This window comes from Heterodontus francisci, chromosome 36, assembly GCF_036365525.1.
Source record: "Heterodontus francisci isolate sHetFra1 chromosome 36, sHetFra1.hap1, whole genome shotgun sequence".
Taxonomy (NCBI): Eukaryota; Metazoa; Chordata; class Chondrichthyes; order Heterodontiformes; family Heterodontidae; genus Heterodontus; species Heterodontus francisci.
This window is the reverse complement of record NC_090406.1, coordinates 32787746-32802128: the sequence shown is the minus strand read 5'-3', so window position 1 is coordinate 32802128 and position 14383 is coordinate 32787746. Positions and strand designations below refer to the sequence as shown.

At 44.2% G+C, this 14383-nt stretch overlaps 1 protein-coding gene across 2 annotated transcripts in view; it reads left to right on the top strand.

Annotated features, from left to right (window-relative positions):
* The window catches only part of tmem259 (transmembrane protein 259), a 78591-nt gene extending 65480 nt beyond the window's left edge, over positions 1-13111 (top strand). Inside the window, exons 10-11 of one of the 2 annotated variants that reach the window (XM_068016470.1) lie at positions 1293-1392; positions 11597-13111. In XM_068016470.1, coding sequence (XP_067872571.1) covers positions 1293-1392; positions 11597-12373 — 877 coding nt within the window. In that variant the 3' untranslated portion in view covers positions 12374-13111. The remainder of the gene's footprint in view (positions 1-1292; positions 1393-11596) is intronic. The other variant, XM_068016469.1, reaches the window with a different exon arrangement.
* The last annotated feature ends 1272 nt before the right edge of the window (positions 13112-14383 follow it).

The window sequence follows — 14383 nt, the reverse complement described above, 5'->3', positions numbered from 1 at the left end:
GAGGTCTGAACTTCTTGTGATTTCAAAAATTTTTTCTTTCCTTTTTGTTTTTGTTGCATTTGTTTTTATTTTGCTTGCTTTGCCCCTCCTTATTGGAGGGGAGGAGCGAGAAAGATGGAGAAAATTTCATGGCAACTTGGTGCAAAGCTTCGTATCCCCAATAGCAGAGTTGAGGTCATGAGCTCCCTGTTTGAAGATCGAGAGCTTTTACAACAGAGAGACAGGGCATGAGTTCAGCACGTCAACAGGGTAATTTTTGAACTTGTGTTGTGAACCTTTCATTAATCCCTATTATAATTTTCACATAAACTCTGTTAGCTACTCAAAGGAAAATAAAAATAAAACTGATGGCCAGGCAGGTCCTTGGAGTCCAGAAACCCTAGTAAGAAAATCTGTGTATCAAAGCACTGGAATGCCATGAGTTTCAGCATTTTTTAATGAACTGCATCGAAGCAGAGGAATACACAGGCTATGGGAAGAGAAACAGGTAGTGGGATTCATTTTGGATTGTTTTAGCAAAGAACCAGCACAAGCCAAATGACCTCTGTGCTGTACACTTCTGTGTCTTTACAGGAAGTTAAGTACAATCTTTAATGCTGTTTATGCCATCCTGACCTAAATAAGGAACCTTTTAAATTCCTCCAACAGTTTTATTTCACCTATTCTCCTGAAAGCACTGACCTTACTGGAGTATGGTTTCCAGCAGCCTTGCTGTCCTCCATATCCTACCCAAATGCACATTGTTCATGTGTGGGTGTGACAGTGAGTGTCAGCCAGGCTGCTTAACTGTGGTGGACATTATAATGTACCCCCATCCTTTCCTCACCCAACATCCGTACATGCGCATTAATTCACTCATGTATGCACACACACGCACAAACACGAGATCTCTGGATAGGAATGGAACTATGGCTGATTTCGGCTCCCTAGCCAAAGGACAGTGAGACAATTGTAACACCTCCACCCCCACCCCAAGAAAAAACCCCACCGTAGCTAACTCATTTCCAGACTATGTCACCAACCATTTTTAACTCGTGAGAAGTGATATATCTCTTCTAGGGTCCTGGATATTAAATCTGTTGTTTAAGTGATTATAAGATGGCCCATTATATAAAGCAGTATTTCAGAGCTGTAGAAACTGTTTTGAGATACTTAACTTGTTTTATCTAAAATCGCTGGTTTCGTACGTCATGTTGAAGTTAGTTGTGTCTCAACTTGCTTGTTCTGAATGGCTAATGTGTGTCCTTCTAGCAAACTTTTAAGAATGAACATCTGTGGGGTTTCTTTTGCAGATTCTTTTACCTGTATCACTTTGCCTTTTATGCCTATCATTACCGCTTCAATGGGCAGTACAGCAGTTTGGCTTTGGTAACATCGTGGCTCTTTATACAGGTATATACTTGGAGTTCTTTATTTTTCTTCAAATTCCTCCCCATCACTTCTGAAGTATTTGACACTCTCATTCCATTGAGAAGAAAAAACTACACAGGAAAAGTAATCTATCTGTGGTCAACTAAAGAGATTAAGGATAGTATTAGATTAAAGGAAGAGGTTTATAATGTTGCCAATAAAGGTAATAAGCCTGATGAAACCAGCAAAGGATAACCAAAAAATTGATAGAAGGAGAAAATTGAATGAGACTAAACTAGCAAGAAGCATAAAAAACGATTGTAAGATCTTCTACAAGCATGTAAAAAGGAAGATAGTAGCAAAAGTAAATATAGGTCCCTTAGAGGCTGGGACAGGAGGAATTATAATGGGGCGTATGGTAATGGCAGAACCATAAAACAAATATTTTGTGTCTGTCTTCACAATAGAAAACCATACCAGAAAAAGTAGGGAACCAAGGGCCTAATGTGAGTGAGAAACTTAAAATAATTAATATTTCTAAAGGAAAAGTACTGGAGAAATTACTGAGACTAAAAGCCAACAAATCCCCTGGACTTGGTGGTCTGCTTCTTAGGGTTCCAAAAGAGATGGCTGTTGGACACTGGATACATTGTTTTTGATCTTCCAAAATTCCTGAGATTCTGAAACGGTCTCAGTGGATTGGAAGGTAGCAAATGTAGCACTGCTATTCAAGAAAGGAGAGAAAGAGAAAATAGGAAACTACCGACCAGTTATCCTGACATCAGATATCAAGAAAAGCAGTAGTGACTGGGCACTTAGAAAATCATATGATTAACACAAGAAATAGGAGCAGAAGTAGACCAAATGGCCCTTCGAGCCTACTTTGCCATTCGATACGATCATGACTGATCTTGGGCTTCAATTCCACTTTCCTGCCCGCTCCCCAAATACCTTGATTCCCTGCGAGACCAAAAATCTATCTATCCCAGCCTGAAATGTATTCAATGATGGAGCATCCACAACCTTCTGGGGTAAAGAATTCCAAAGATTCACAACCCTTTGAGTGTAGTAATATCTCCTCCTCTCAGTACTGAGTGATTGGCCCCTTATCCTGAGACTGTGTCCCTGTGTTCTAGATTCCTTGATCAGTGGGAACAATCTCTCAGTTTCTACCCTATCAAGCCCTTTCAGAATCGTTTATGTCTCAATTAGATTGAGACATTCTTCTAAACTCCAGAGAATATCGGTCCAGTTTCCTCAACCTCATCATAGGACAACCCCCTCATCCCAGAGACCAATTCAGTAAATTTTTGCTGCACCAATGCAGGTATATCCTTTCTTAAATGTGGAGACAAAACTGCACACAGTATTCCAGATGCGGTGAGCCTAACATGGTTTTATGAAAGGGAAATCGTGTTTGACGAATCTATTAGTTTTTGGAGCATGCAACGAGCAGGGTAGATAGAGGACCAGTAGGATATTTGGACTTTCAAAAAGCATTTGTTCAGGTGCTACAAGAAAGGTTGATGCACAAGATAAGAGCTCATGGGGTTGGGGTAATATATTACCATGGATACAGGAATGGTTAAAGGAAAGAAAACAATTGAAAAATTTCTCCACTCAATTCTAAAGATTCCAAAACCCTTTTTGTATCCCAGAGGGCTCTGAATACTCAAGTCACTGGGTATATTCAAGTTACTGGGTATATTCAAGAGAGAGATTGATAGATTTTTGGTTACTAAGGGAATCATGATTGTGGAGATAGGGTGCGTAAGTGGAGTTGAGGTAGATGATCACCCATTCAGTGGAACAGGCTGGAAGGGCTGAATGGCCTCCTGCTCCTATTTCTTATGTTCTTGCTAGTGTATGGCTCTAGGTGCCAGATAGCCATTCTTCACTTGTGAGTCTGGTGAGGGATATTGGATCTTGTAAATTTGCAAAGCATCACTGCTAAATTTGATAGGATAGAAAGTGAGGGAGTTGCCGTGGGAGTCCTCAACATTGACTCCAGACCCCATGAAGTCTCATGGCATTGGGTCAAACATGGGCAAGGAAACCTCCTTACCATCTACCCCCCCTCCCCCCCCCCCCCTCCCTCGGCTGTTGAATCAGTGCTTCTCCATGTTGAACACCAATTGGAAGAAGCACTGAGGGAAGCAAGGGCCCAACATGTACTCTGGGTAGGGGACTTGAATGTCCGTCACCAAAAGTTGCTCGGGCGCACACTACTGACCGTGCTGGCCAAGTCCTAAAGGACATAGCTGTTAGCCTAGGTCTGCAGCAGGTAGTGAGGGAAAACCTACTTCACCTCGTCCTCCCCAATCTACCTGTTGCAGATGCATCTGCCCATGACAGTGTTGGTAGGAGTGACTACCGCATAGTCCTTGTGGAGACAAAGTCCTGTCTTCACTTTGAGACTACCCACCATCGTGTTGTGTGGTACTACCACTGTGCTAAATGGGATAGATTTCAAACAGATCTAGCAACTCAAAATTGGGCATCCATGAGGTGCTGTGGGCTATCAGCAGCAGCATAGAATCATAGAAAGTTTACTGCACAGAAAGACGCCACTTGACCCATCGTGTTTGCGCCGGCCAAAAACCGAGCCACCCAGTCTAATCCCACCTTCCAGCATTTGGTCCATAGCCCTGCAGGTTACGGCACTTGAGGTGCATATCCAGACACCTTTTAAACGAGTTGAGGATTTCTGCCTCTACTATCCTTTGAGGCAGAGAGTTCCAGACCCTCACCACCCTCTGGGTGAAAAAATATTTCCTCATCTCCCCTCTAATCTTTCTACCAATCACTTTAAATCTATGCCCCCTAGTCACTGACCTCACTGCTCATGTAAAATAGGCTCCTTACATCCACTGTGTTCAGGCCGCTCACAATTTTGTATATTTCAATCAGATCTCCCCTCGGCCTTCTCTGTTCCAAGGAGAACAACTCCAGACTATCCAATCTTTTCCTAGCTGCATTTTTCCAGGCCCAGCAACATCCTCGTAAATCTCCCTGTACCCTCTCTAGTGCAATTACATCCTTTCTGTAATGAAGTGACCAGAACTGCACACAGTACTCAAGTGGCCTAACCAATGAGTAGTACAGTTCCAGCATAACCTCCCTGCTCTTATATTCTATACCACAGCTAATAAAGAAAAGGATTCCATATGCTGTCTTAACCACCTTATCGACCTGTCTTGCGACCTTCAAGGATCTGTGGACATTCACTCCAAGGTCCCTCACTTCCTTGACACCTCTTACTATTCTCCCATTAATTGTGTATTCCTTTACCTTGTTTGACCTCCCCAAATGCATCACCTCACACTTCTCTGGGTTGAATTTCATTTGCTACTTTTCTGTCCACCTGACCAGTCCATCGCTATCTTCCTGCAGCCTACAGCTACCCTCCTCACTATCTACCACATGGCCAATCTTTGTGTTGTCCGCAAACTTCTTGATCATGCCCCCTACATTGACGTCCAAATTGTTAATATATACCACAAAAAGCAGGGGACCCACTACTGAACCCTGCGGAACGCCACAGGAAACAACCCTCCAGTCGCAAAAACATCCGTCAACAATTACCCTTTGTTTCCTGCCACTGAGCCAATTTTGTATCCACCTTGCTACATTTTCCTGGATTCCATGGGCTTTTATTTTTATAACAAGTCTGCCATGTGTGATCTTGTCAAAAGCCTTGCTAAAATCTATGTAGACCACATCAACTGCACTACCCTCATCAATCTATCTTTTACTTGCTCAAAATATTTGTTCACGTTAGTCAAACAAGATCTTCCCTTAACAAATCCATGCTGGTTATCCTTGATTAAGCTGTGCCTTTCTAAGTGACAGTTTATCCTGTATCTCAGAACTGATTCCAATAATTTGCCCACGACTGAGGTTAGACAGACTGGCCTGTAATTATTCACTCAGTTCCTCGCTCCCTTTTTAAACAGAGGTACGACGTTAGCAGTTCTCCAATCCTCCGGCACCACACCTGTATCCAGTGAGGACTGGAAAATGAACGTCAGACTTCCGTTTTTTCCTCTCTCGCTTTTTTTAAACAGCCTGGGGTGCATTTCATCTGGCCCTGGTGACTTATCAGCTTTCAAGGATGCTAATCCCATTAATCTGCTTCCTCTCTCCCGATGTTTATCACATTCAATGCTTCATCCAACCCCTCTTCCTTAACTATAATATCTGCATTGTTGCCGCCTTTTGTGAAGACAGATGCAAAGTATTCATTAAGAACAATACCAACATCTTCCACCCCTACATATAGGTTGCCTTTTTGGTTTTTAATGGGCCCTATTCTTTCCTTAGTTATCCTCTTACTCTTAATGTATTGATAAAATATCTTCGGTTTCACCTTGATTTTGCTTGCCAATACTCTTTCATGCCCTCTCTTAGCTTTCCTAATTTCCTTTTTGATTTCACCCTCCATTTCCTGTACTCCTCTCGGCTTTCTGTAGTATTGAATTCTCTGTGTCGGACATAAGCTTTTCTTTTCTGCCTTATCTTACCCTGTAAGCTTCTTGACAACCATGGGCTCTAGATTTGGCTGTCCCACCTTTTTCTTTATTGGAACATGTTTACTCTGAACCCCTTGAATCTCCCCTTTGAATGCCTTCCACTGTTCTGACACAGATTTACCTTCAAGAAGCTGTTTCCAGTCCACTTTTGCTAAATCACTCCTAAGCTTAGTAAAATTGGCCTTGCCCCATTTGAGAACTCAAACTTCTGTTCTATCCTTGTCCTTTTCCATAATTATGTTAACACTGACTGAATTATGATCACTACCACAAAATGCTCTCCCACTGCCACTCCTTCCACCTGCCTGTCCTCACTTCCTAAAAGTAAGTCTTAAGCTGCACCCTCTGTTGTTGGATTTGCTACATGCTGGCCAAAAATGTTCTCCTGAATGCACCTCAAGAATTCTGTTCCCTCAATTCTTTTCACACTAAAACTGTCCCAGTTAATATTACTCGACCACAATCTGTAACCTCATGGCCCAGCATATCCCCCACTCTATCATTACCATCAAGCCGGGGGGACCAACCTTGCTTCAATGAAGAGTGCAGGAGGGCATACCAGGAGCAGCACCGGGCATACCTCAAAATGAGGTGTCAGCATGGTGAAACTACAACATAGGACTACTTGCATGCCAGACAGCGGAAACAGCATGCAATAGACGGGACCAAGCGATCCCACAACCAACAGATCAGATCTCAGCTTTGCAGTCCTGCCACATCCTGTCGTGAATGATGGTGGACAATTAAACAATTGACAAGAGGAGGAGACTCTACAAATATCCCCCTCCTCAACAAAGGGGGAACCCAGCACATTGGTGCAAAAGACAAGGCTGAAGCATTTGCATCCATCTTCAGCCATGAGTGCCGAGTGGATGATCCATCTAGGCCTCTTCCTGTGGTCCCCAGCATCACAGCCAATCCGATTCACTCCACGTGATCTCAAGAAACGTCTGAAGGCACTGGATACTGCAAAGGCTATGGGCCCTGACAACATTCTGGCAGTAGTACTGAAGACTTGGGCTTCAGAACTAGTTGTGCCCCTAGCCAAGCTGTTACAGTACAGCTACAACACTGGCAACTACCTGGCAATGTGGAAAATTGCCCAGGTATGTCCTATGCACAAAAAGCAGAACAAATCCAACCTGGCCAATTACCGTCCTATCAGTCTACTCCCGATCATCCGCAAAGTGATGGAAGGGGTCATCGACAGTGCTGTCAAGTGGCAATTGCTCAGCAATATGATCTGCTCAGTTTGGGTTCTGCCAGGGCCACTCAGCTCCTGAGCTCATTACAGCCTTGGTCCAAACATGGACAAAGGAACTGAACTCCAGAGTTGAGGTGAATGTGACTTCCCTTGACATCAAGGCAGCATTTGACCGAGTATGGCATCAAGGAGCCCCAGCAAAGTGGAGTCAGTGGGCATCGGGGGGGATCTCTCTGCTGGTTGAAGTTATGTTGGAGTCATACCTAGCAGATGGTTGTGGTTGGTGGAGGTCAATCATCTCAGTCCCAGGACATCACTGCAGCAGTTCCTCAGAGTAGAGTTCTCGGCCCAACCATCTTCAGCTGCTTCATCAGTGACCTTCTCTCCATCTTAAGGTCAGAAGTGGGAATGTTTGCTGATGACTGCACAATGTTCAGCACCGTTCGCGACGACTCATACTGAAGCAGCCCATGTCCATATGTAGCAAGAGCTACACATCCAGGCTTGGGCTGATAAGTGGCAAGTAACATTTGTGCCAGGCAATGACCATCTCGAGAGAGAATCTAACCATCTCTCCTTGACGTTCAGTGGCATTTCCTTTGCTGAATCCCTCATTATCAACATCCTGAAGGTCACCATTGACCAGAAACTGAACTGGTCCAGCCACATAAAAGCTGTGGCTACAAGAGCAGGTGGCTGGGAATTTTGTGGCGAGTAACTCGCCTCCTATCTCTCCACTGTCCCTATAAGGCACAAGTCAGGAGTGTGATGGAATACTCTCCACTTGCCTGGACGGGTGCAGCTCCAACAACAGTCGAGAAGCTCGACACCATCCAGGACAAAGCAACCCACTTGATTGGCACTCTATCCACAACCTTCAACATTCACTCCCTCCACCACTGACGCACAGTGGCAGCAGTGTGTACTATGTACAAGATGCACTGCAACAACTCACCATGATTCCTTTGACAGCACCTTCCAAACCCGCGACCTCTACCACCTAGAAAGACAAGGGCAGCAGATGCATGGGAACACCACCTGCACGTTCCCCATCCAAGTCCCACACCATCCTGACTTGAAACTATATCTCCGTTCCTTCACTGTCGCTGGGTCAAAATCCTGGAACTCCCTTCCCTAACAGTACTGTTGGTGTACCTGCACCCCAAGGACTGCATCGTTTCAAGAAGGCAGCTCACTAACATCTTCTCAGGGCAGTTAGGGATGGGCAATAAATGTTGGCCTAGCCAGTGACGCCACATCCCACAAACAACTAATAAAGAAATCACACTGACCCCAGCAGGAGTCATTGGTTAGCGATCAGAAGTGGCTGAAGCCCACCCCAGATCCCTGAGACCAACTCTAGCATACCTACTGTTGCTCCATTTAAGATTGACTAACTCAGCACAGTCTGCTTCAGCTCTGTACAGCCTCCTTTATACTCGATGGTGCCCTATGTACTAGACTTTTTTTACTGGAGTTTTTTTCGGTATCTCATTGATTTAGTCATAGTACAACACTGTTCATGTTGTTTGTATATACAACTTTATATATTGAGGTCCATTATTGTGTGTCTATTTCACGACAACAACTTGTATTTGTACCGTGCCTTTTACCTAATAAAATGTACCAAGGTGCTTCACAGGAGCATTGTAAAACAAAATATGACATTGAGCCACATATGGAGATATTAGGTCAGATGACCAAAAGCTTGGTCAAAAAGGTAGGTTTTAAGGAGTTTCTTAAAGGAAGAAAGCAAGGTAGAGAGGGAATTCCAGAGCTTGGATCCGGAAGGCACGGCCACCAGTGGTGGAATGATTTCAAATAGGGGATACTGATGGGCGCAGATGTCCCGGAGGGATGTGTGGCTAGAGGAGATGGCTGAGGTTGGGAGGGGCAAAACCTTGGAGGGATTTGAAAACAAAAATGAGAAGTTTAAAATCAAGACGTAGCTTGAGTGTAGCCAATGTAAGTCAGCGAGCACAGGGGTAATAGGTTAATGGGACTTGGTGCGAGTTAAGATGCAGGCAGTAGAGTTTTGGCTGACCTCAAATTTACAGAAGGTAAAATGTGAGAGACCAGCTAAGAGTGGATTGGCATAGTCAAGTCTAGAGGTAACAAAAGCATGAATGAGGGATTCAGCAACAGGTGAGCTCAGACAGGGATGAAGTCAGGCAATGCTGCGGAGGTGGAAATAGATGGTCTTAATGAGGGCGTGAATATGTGGTTGGAAGCTCATCTCGGGGTGTAATATGACACCAAGATTGCGAACAGCCTGGTTTAGTCCTGGATAGTTACCAGGGAGGAGGAGAGATTTGGTAGCTAGGGTATGGCATTTGGAGTGGGAACTGAAAACATTGATTTCAGTCTTCCCAATATTTAATTGGATGAAATTTCTGTGCATCCACTACTAAATGTTGGTTAAGCACTCTTGATAATTTAGCAATGTTGGAGGAGTTGAGAGAAGTGGTGGTGACTTGGAGCTGGGTGTCATCAGCATACATGTGAAAACTAACACTGTTCTTTGGTATGATGTCATGAGGAGCAGCACGTAGATGACAAATAGAGGGCCAAGGATAAATCCGTAGGGGCATCAAAGGTAACAGCGAGGGATTGGGAAGAGAAGCTATTGCATGTGATGACTCTCACTACAATTAGAACCAGATGTGAGCAGTCGCATCCAGCTGGACACCAGTGGAGAGGCGTTGGAGGAGGATGTTGTGGTCAACTGTGTCAAAGGCTGGTGGAGGATGAGGAGGAAGGGATAGTTTACCTTCGTCATAGTCACATAGGATGTAATTTGTGACTTTGATAAGAACAGTTTCAGTACGTGGAAGGGGCAGAAACCTCATTGGAGGGATTCAAACGTGGAGTTTCGGGAAGGACAGGTGCAGATTTGGGAGGCAACAACATGTTCAAAGACTTTGGACAAGAAAGGGAGGTTGGAGATGGGACGGTAGTTTGCAAGGATGGTGGGGGTCAAGAGTTGGTCTTTTGAGAGGGGTGTTGACACAGACTTAAAGGGGAGAGGGGCAACATCTGAAGAGAGAGAACCTTAACAATATCGGATAACGTGGACCAGGAGGAGAAGTTAGGTGGTCAGCACTTTAGTGAGAATAGGGTCGAGGGAGCAAGAGGTGGGTCTCAAGGGCAAGATATGCTCATAGAGGATAAGAGGGGAGATAGAATTGGAACTAGAGTAAAATGCAAGTTCAGAGCTAGGGCTGGGTGGAATTCAGAGGAAGTGGGCTTGTGGAAGGGAGGGACACAGCAGAGGCGGTTGATCGGATGGTCTCTGTCTCAGAGACAAAGTTGTCCATGAGCTCCTAGCACTTACTGTTGGAGGTGAGGGGAGAGGAGTTTAAGAAGACAGTCTGCAGTGTAGAAAAGAAGCCAGAGGTTATCTTTGCATTCCAAGCTGATCCTGGAATAGTGAGCAGTTTTAGTAGACAAGAGCAGGACCCGATTGTACTTTCACACTTGGTGAAGCACCTTAGTCATGCAGCGAGTTGTTGAGATTCTTTTGTTGCAGGACCTTGGGCCAGTGGATTGAAGATTGGGTGGCTGTTAACTTCCTTCGCTCACTTGAGATTTGGTCCACCTCCTCTCAGACAGTAGCGGTTTGTGTGAAACTTCTGCTTTATGTCCCCATCCTCAGTTTTTAAAACCGACAATTGAAGAAATTTAAATTTAAAAGAAATTAAAACAAATAATGATGGAAATACACAGGCAATATCTGAAAAGAGGAAAGACAACTTGACCTTTTAGATATGAACTGTTCATCACAATTGGAAAAGTGAGCCCAATTACAGGTCAAAGGAAATAGGAAATGAACAGGCAGAAGTCGAGAGTCAGCTATACTGAGTCCTGTCACAAATAGGCAGTTATGGCCTTTGTAAAAACAAAAACGCAAATGTCAGGCACAGAGCTCCATGCAGGAGCCTAAACAGCTGCTAAATATCAGCCTTTACAGCTAAGCAAGGCTAGCTGTCAGTCAAGGGTTTCAGTCTCAGACCCCAAGTGTTCACTCTCCCAGCTTTCGCATTGTGTTGTATTTGTTTCCAAGTTTAGTTTAGTTTAGAGATACAGCACTGAAACAGGCCCTTCGGCCCACCGAGTCTGTGCCGACCATCAACCACCCATTTATACTAATCCTACACTAATTCCATATTCCTACCACATCCCCACCTGTCCCTATATTTCCCTACCACCTACCTATACTAGGGGCAATTTATAATGGCCAATTAACCTATCAACCTGCAAGTCTTTGGCATGTGGGAGGAAACCGGAGCACCCGGAGGAAACCCACGCAGACACAGGGAGAACTTACAAACTCCACACAGGCAGTACCCAGAATTGAACCCAGGTCGCTGGAGCTGTGAGGCTGCGGTGCTAACCACTGCGCCACTGTGCCGCCCGTTGTGTGTATATTATATGAAGAGATGCCTTGTGTAAACTGTGAGTTGTTTTCAACATTGACCCTGCTCATTAATTGGGTGTTTTATTTCCCCAGCATTCAATGATATACTTTTTCCATCACTACGAGCTCCCTGCCATCCTTCAGCAAATTCGGATTCAGGAAATGTTGCTGCAGAACCAACAGGCTGGGCAGGCCAACCAGACAACACTCCAGGATAATCTCAACAACAACACTGCAACAGATAGTGTGCAGCCGAGCCCCACAGACCCAGGCAACCCTCTTACAGCTGCTTCCGGTGCAGCCCAGCTGAGTGGTGCTCCCAGCCTAGCAGATAGCATTCAGCCTGTTCGCATGCAGAATGCAAACTCTGAGGTGACCCCATTAAGTGGTGATCTGAACTGGGTGGCAGAGACTGCAGCTATCATATCCGAAGGCATTGCAGCTCCAGAACGGAATGCGTCTACAGAGGGCTCCAGCAACATGATGGAGGCATTAAGCAATGGCAGCTCAAATACCCAGGATCTTTTAAATGATTCTGGTGCCATTGACCATATCCAACCAGGTGCAAGTTCTGAAGAAAACAAAAAAGCAGTGTCGTCTTCACACAGTGGTGGTCTTAAAACAGAAGCAGACCTTAACACATTAAATTATCATACAGTTGAGAACAAAGAGGGGGTTCTCACTAAAACTGACCACCAGGACATGTGTCCTACACAAGATAATGAGACCTACGTACTTCCTTCTCTGCGTGGTAGTGATGGTAGTGACACTAGCTTTGACCAATCAGAAATGGACCATGGAAGTCAATCTAGTGTTTTAAACAGTTCAGTAACAGAGACAAGTGGTCACAGCGTTTCAAGAACCTCATGACTCTCTCATTTCTGTTCAATCTGGCAATTTGTTATTGGAAGACCCTTTTGCAAAGTTCACAGAAAATGTACGGTAGAGTATGTGTGGGGAATTGCTATAACATCAAGCGTTTTCATTTGTAAAACCAAAATATCCCAGTGCTTTCAGTTGGCTCCAGAAAACGGAGTGTGGAGGGTAGAAGCAGCATGCTGTTCAGTGAGCATTATTGGTAGGAGATCGATTGGAACAATAACTCCTCCATTCAGTCACCGTATCCATAATCTTCAGCACAGCTGTATGTTATTGTGACATTTGAGCTACAAAGAAACACTATTGGTCTGTAAAGTGAGAGGAAGACCTCCCAAAAAATAGAAGAGAGCAACTGAACCCACAGCTTGGTGCAAAAAAAGGGCAAGTGTCTGAATGGCAGTAGAAGATGGCTTGTTCCTTTGAACTCGCAGTATACATGTAAGTTGATTCCACAGTGCAATAAGTTGATGTGTATTGATTCTATTCTGCAAGGTCTCGTTACCTGAAAGACCCTTTTAAGTCTTGTTTCTTGAACTGGTGCCTAAATACAGAAGAGATTTGAAAGACGGTAGTGTCAGAAATTCCCTATAACTTCTAATAAACTTTGAACCTAACTAATTTGGATCTGATTCCGATTGATTTTTCTGTTGACAATATTGTATTTAAATGTAATGTAAGAGTTTCTGTCTTTGTATATATTAAAATAAATGAGATCTGAAAGTGCTTGTGAATTACTTTAAAGTGTTTGAGCCACCTGTAGTGAATAATATTACTCAATGAAAATGTTCTGCGGCTTTAGCAAAGCACTATAAATGTTTTTTGTTTTGTAGGTGGATTTTTGGAGCCAACGAGGTAAGGGGCACTCAGTGTCTGCACCAAGCATCCTTGGATCAGGCACTGCATGGGATCAGTAATGTATTACTAATGTACTAAGCTCAAGAGTAGTCCAACTGCGTTAGTATGAAATTCCATTCTACAGCTCCCCTGTTAACTAAGCACGTTGAGTCACCGAGTAGCTGAGCTGCGCAGATCAGAAAAGGTCTGCACAAAGTTAGCTGATCTGAGCTGGGGAAGAGATAGTAGCGCTGCATTTGGCCTCTATATCAATAGGAGGGCAAAGTCTCCGAGGGTTACCAAGTGATCTTAGTGAATGCGTGTGGGCATCAGGTGGGAACAGGATTGGCTCAGCTGTGATTCATCCCAAGGGCTTGGAGAGCCCAATAGTAATAACTCTCTAAATCACACTCGAGTAATGAACTGGAGGTCAATGCCAGTGGAGCTGTAACAAATCTATCTTAAAGAACAGGAGACAGTGGTGGGGGAAAAAGTTCAATTTTCCATGCTAACCTTGTGCCCTTCTCTGGGACTGCCAGTACTGTCAGTTTGCTAGGATTTCTGTTGATGCTCCTGTAATTTATTTCTCATGTATCTCTTAAAGCCAAGTGATAGATACCTTTTATTGAGTATGGGTATGGATTGGAACTCAGTTCCAATTCATTGACAGGAGTGCATTCAGATCCCAGTTTCTGAAATTATATCATATAGTCAAACAAATTACAGCACCAAAGGAAGCCATTCAGCCCATGGTAACTTGTACTTGTGCTAGCTCCTTCAAGGGTGCAATGTACTCTAATCCCAGGATCATAGGAAAAAGGAGCAGGAGTAGGCCATTCGACCTGTTGAGCCTGCTCCGCCATTCAAACAGATCATGGCTGATCATCTACCTCTACGCCATTTTTCCCCACTGTCCCCATAACCCTTGATGTCATTAGTATCCAGAAACCTGTTGATTTCTGTCTTGAGCATGCTCAATGATTGAGCTTCCACATCCCTCTGGGGTAGAGAACTCCACAGATTCACCACCCTCTGAGTAAAGAAATAACTCCTAATCTCAGTCTTCAGTGGCCTGTCTCTTATTCTGAGACTGTGTCCCCTTGTTCTAGACTCACTAGCCAGAGGAAACATCCTATCACATCTCATCTGTCACGCCCTGTAAGAATT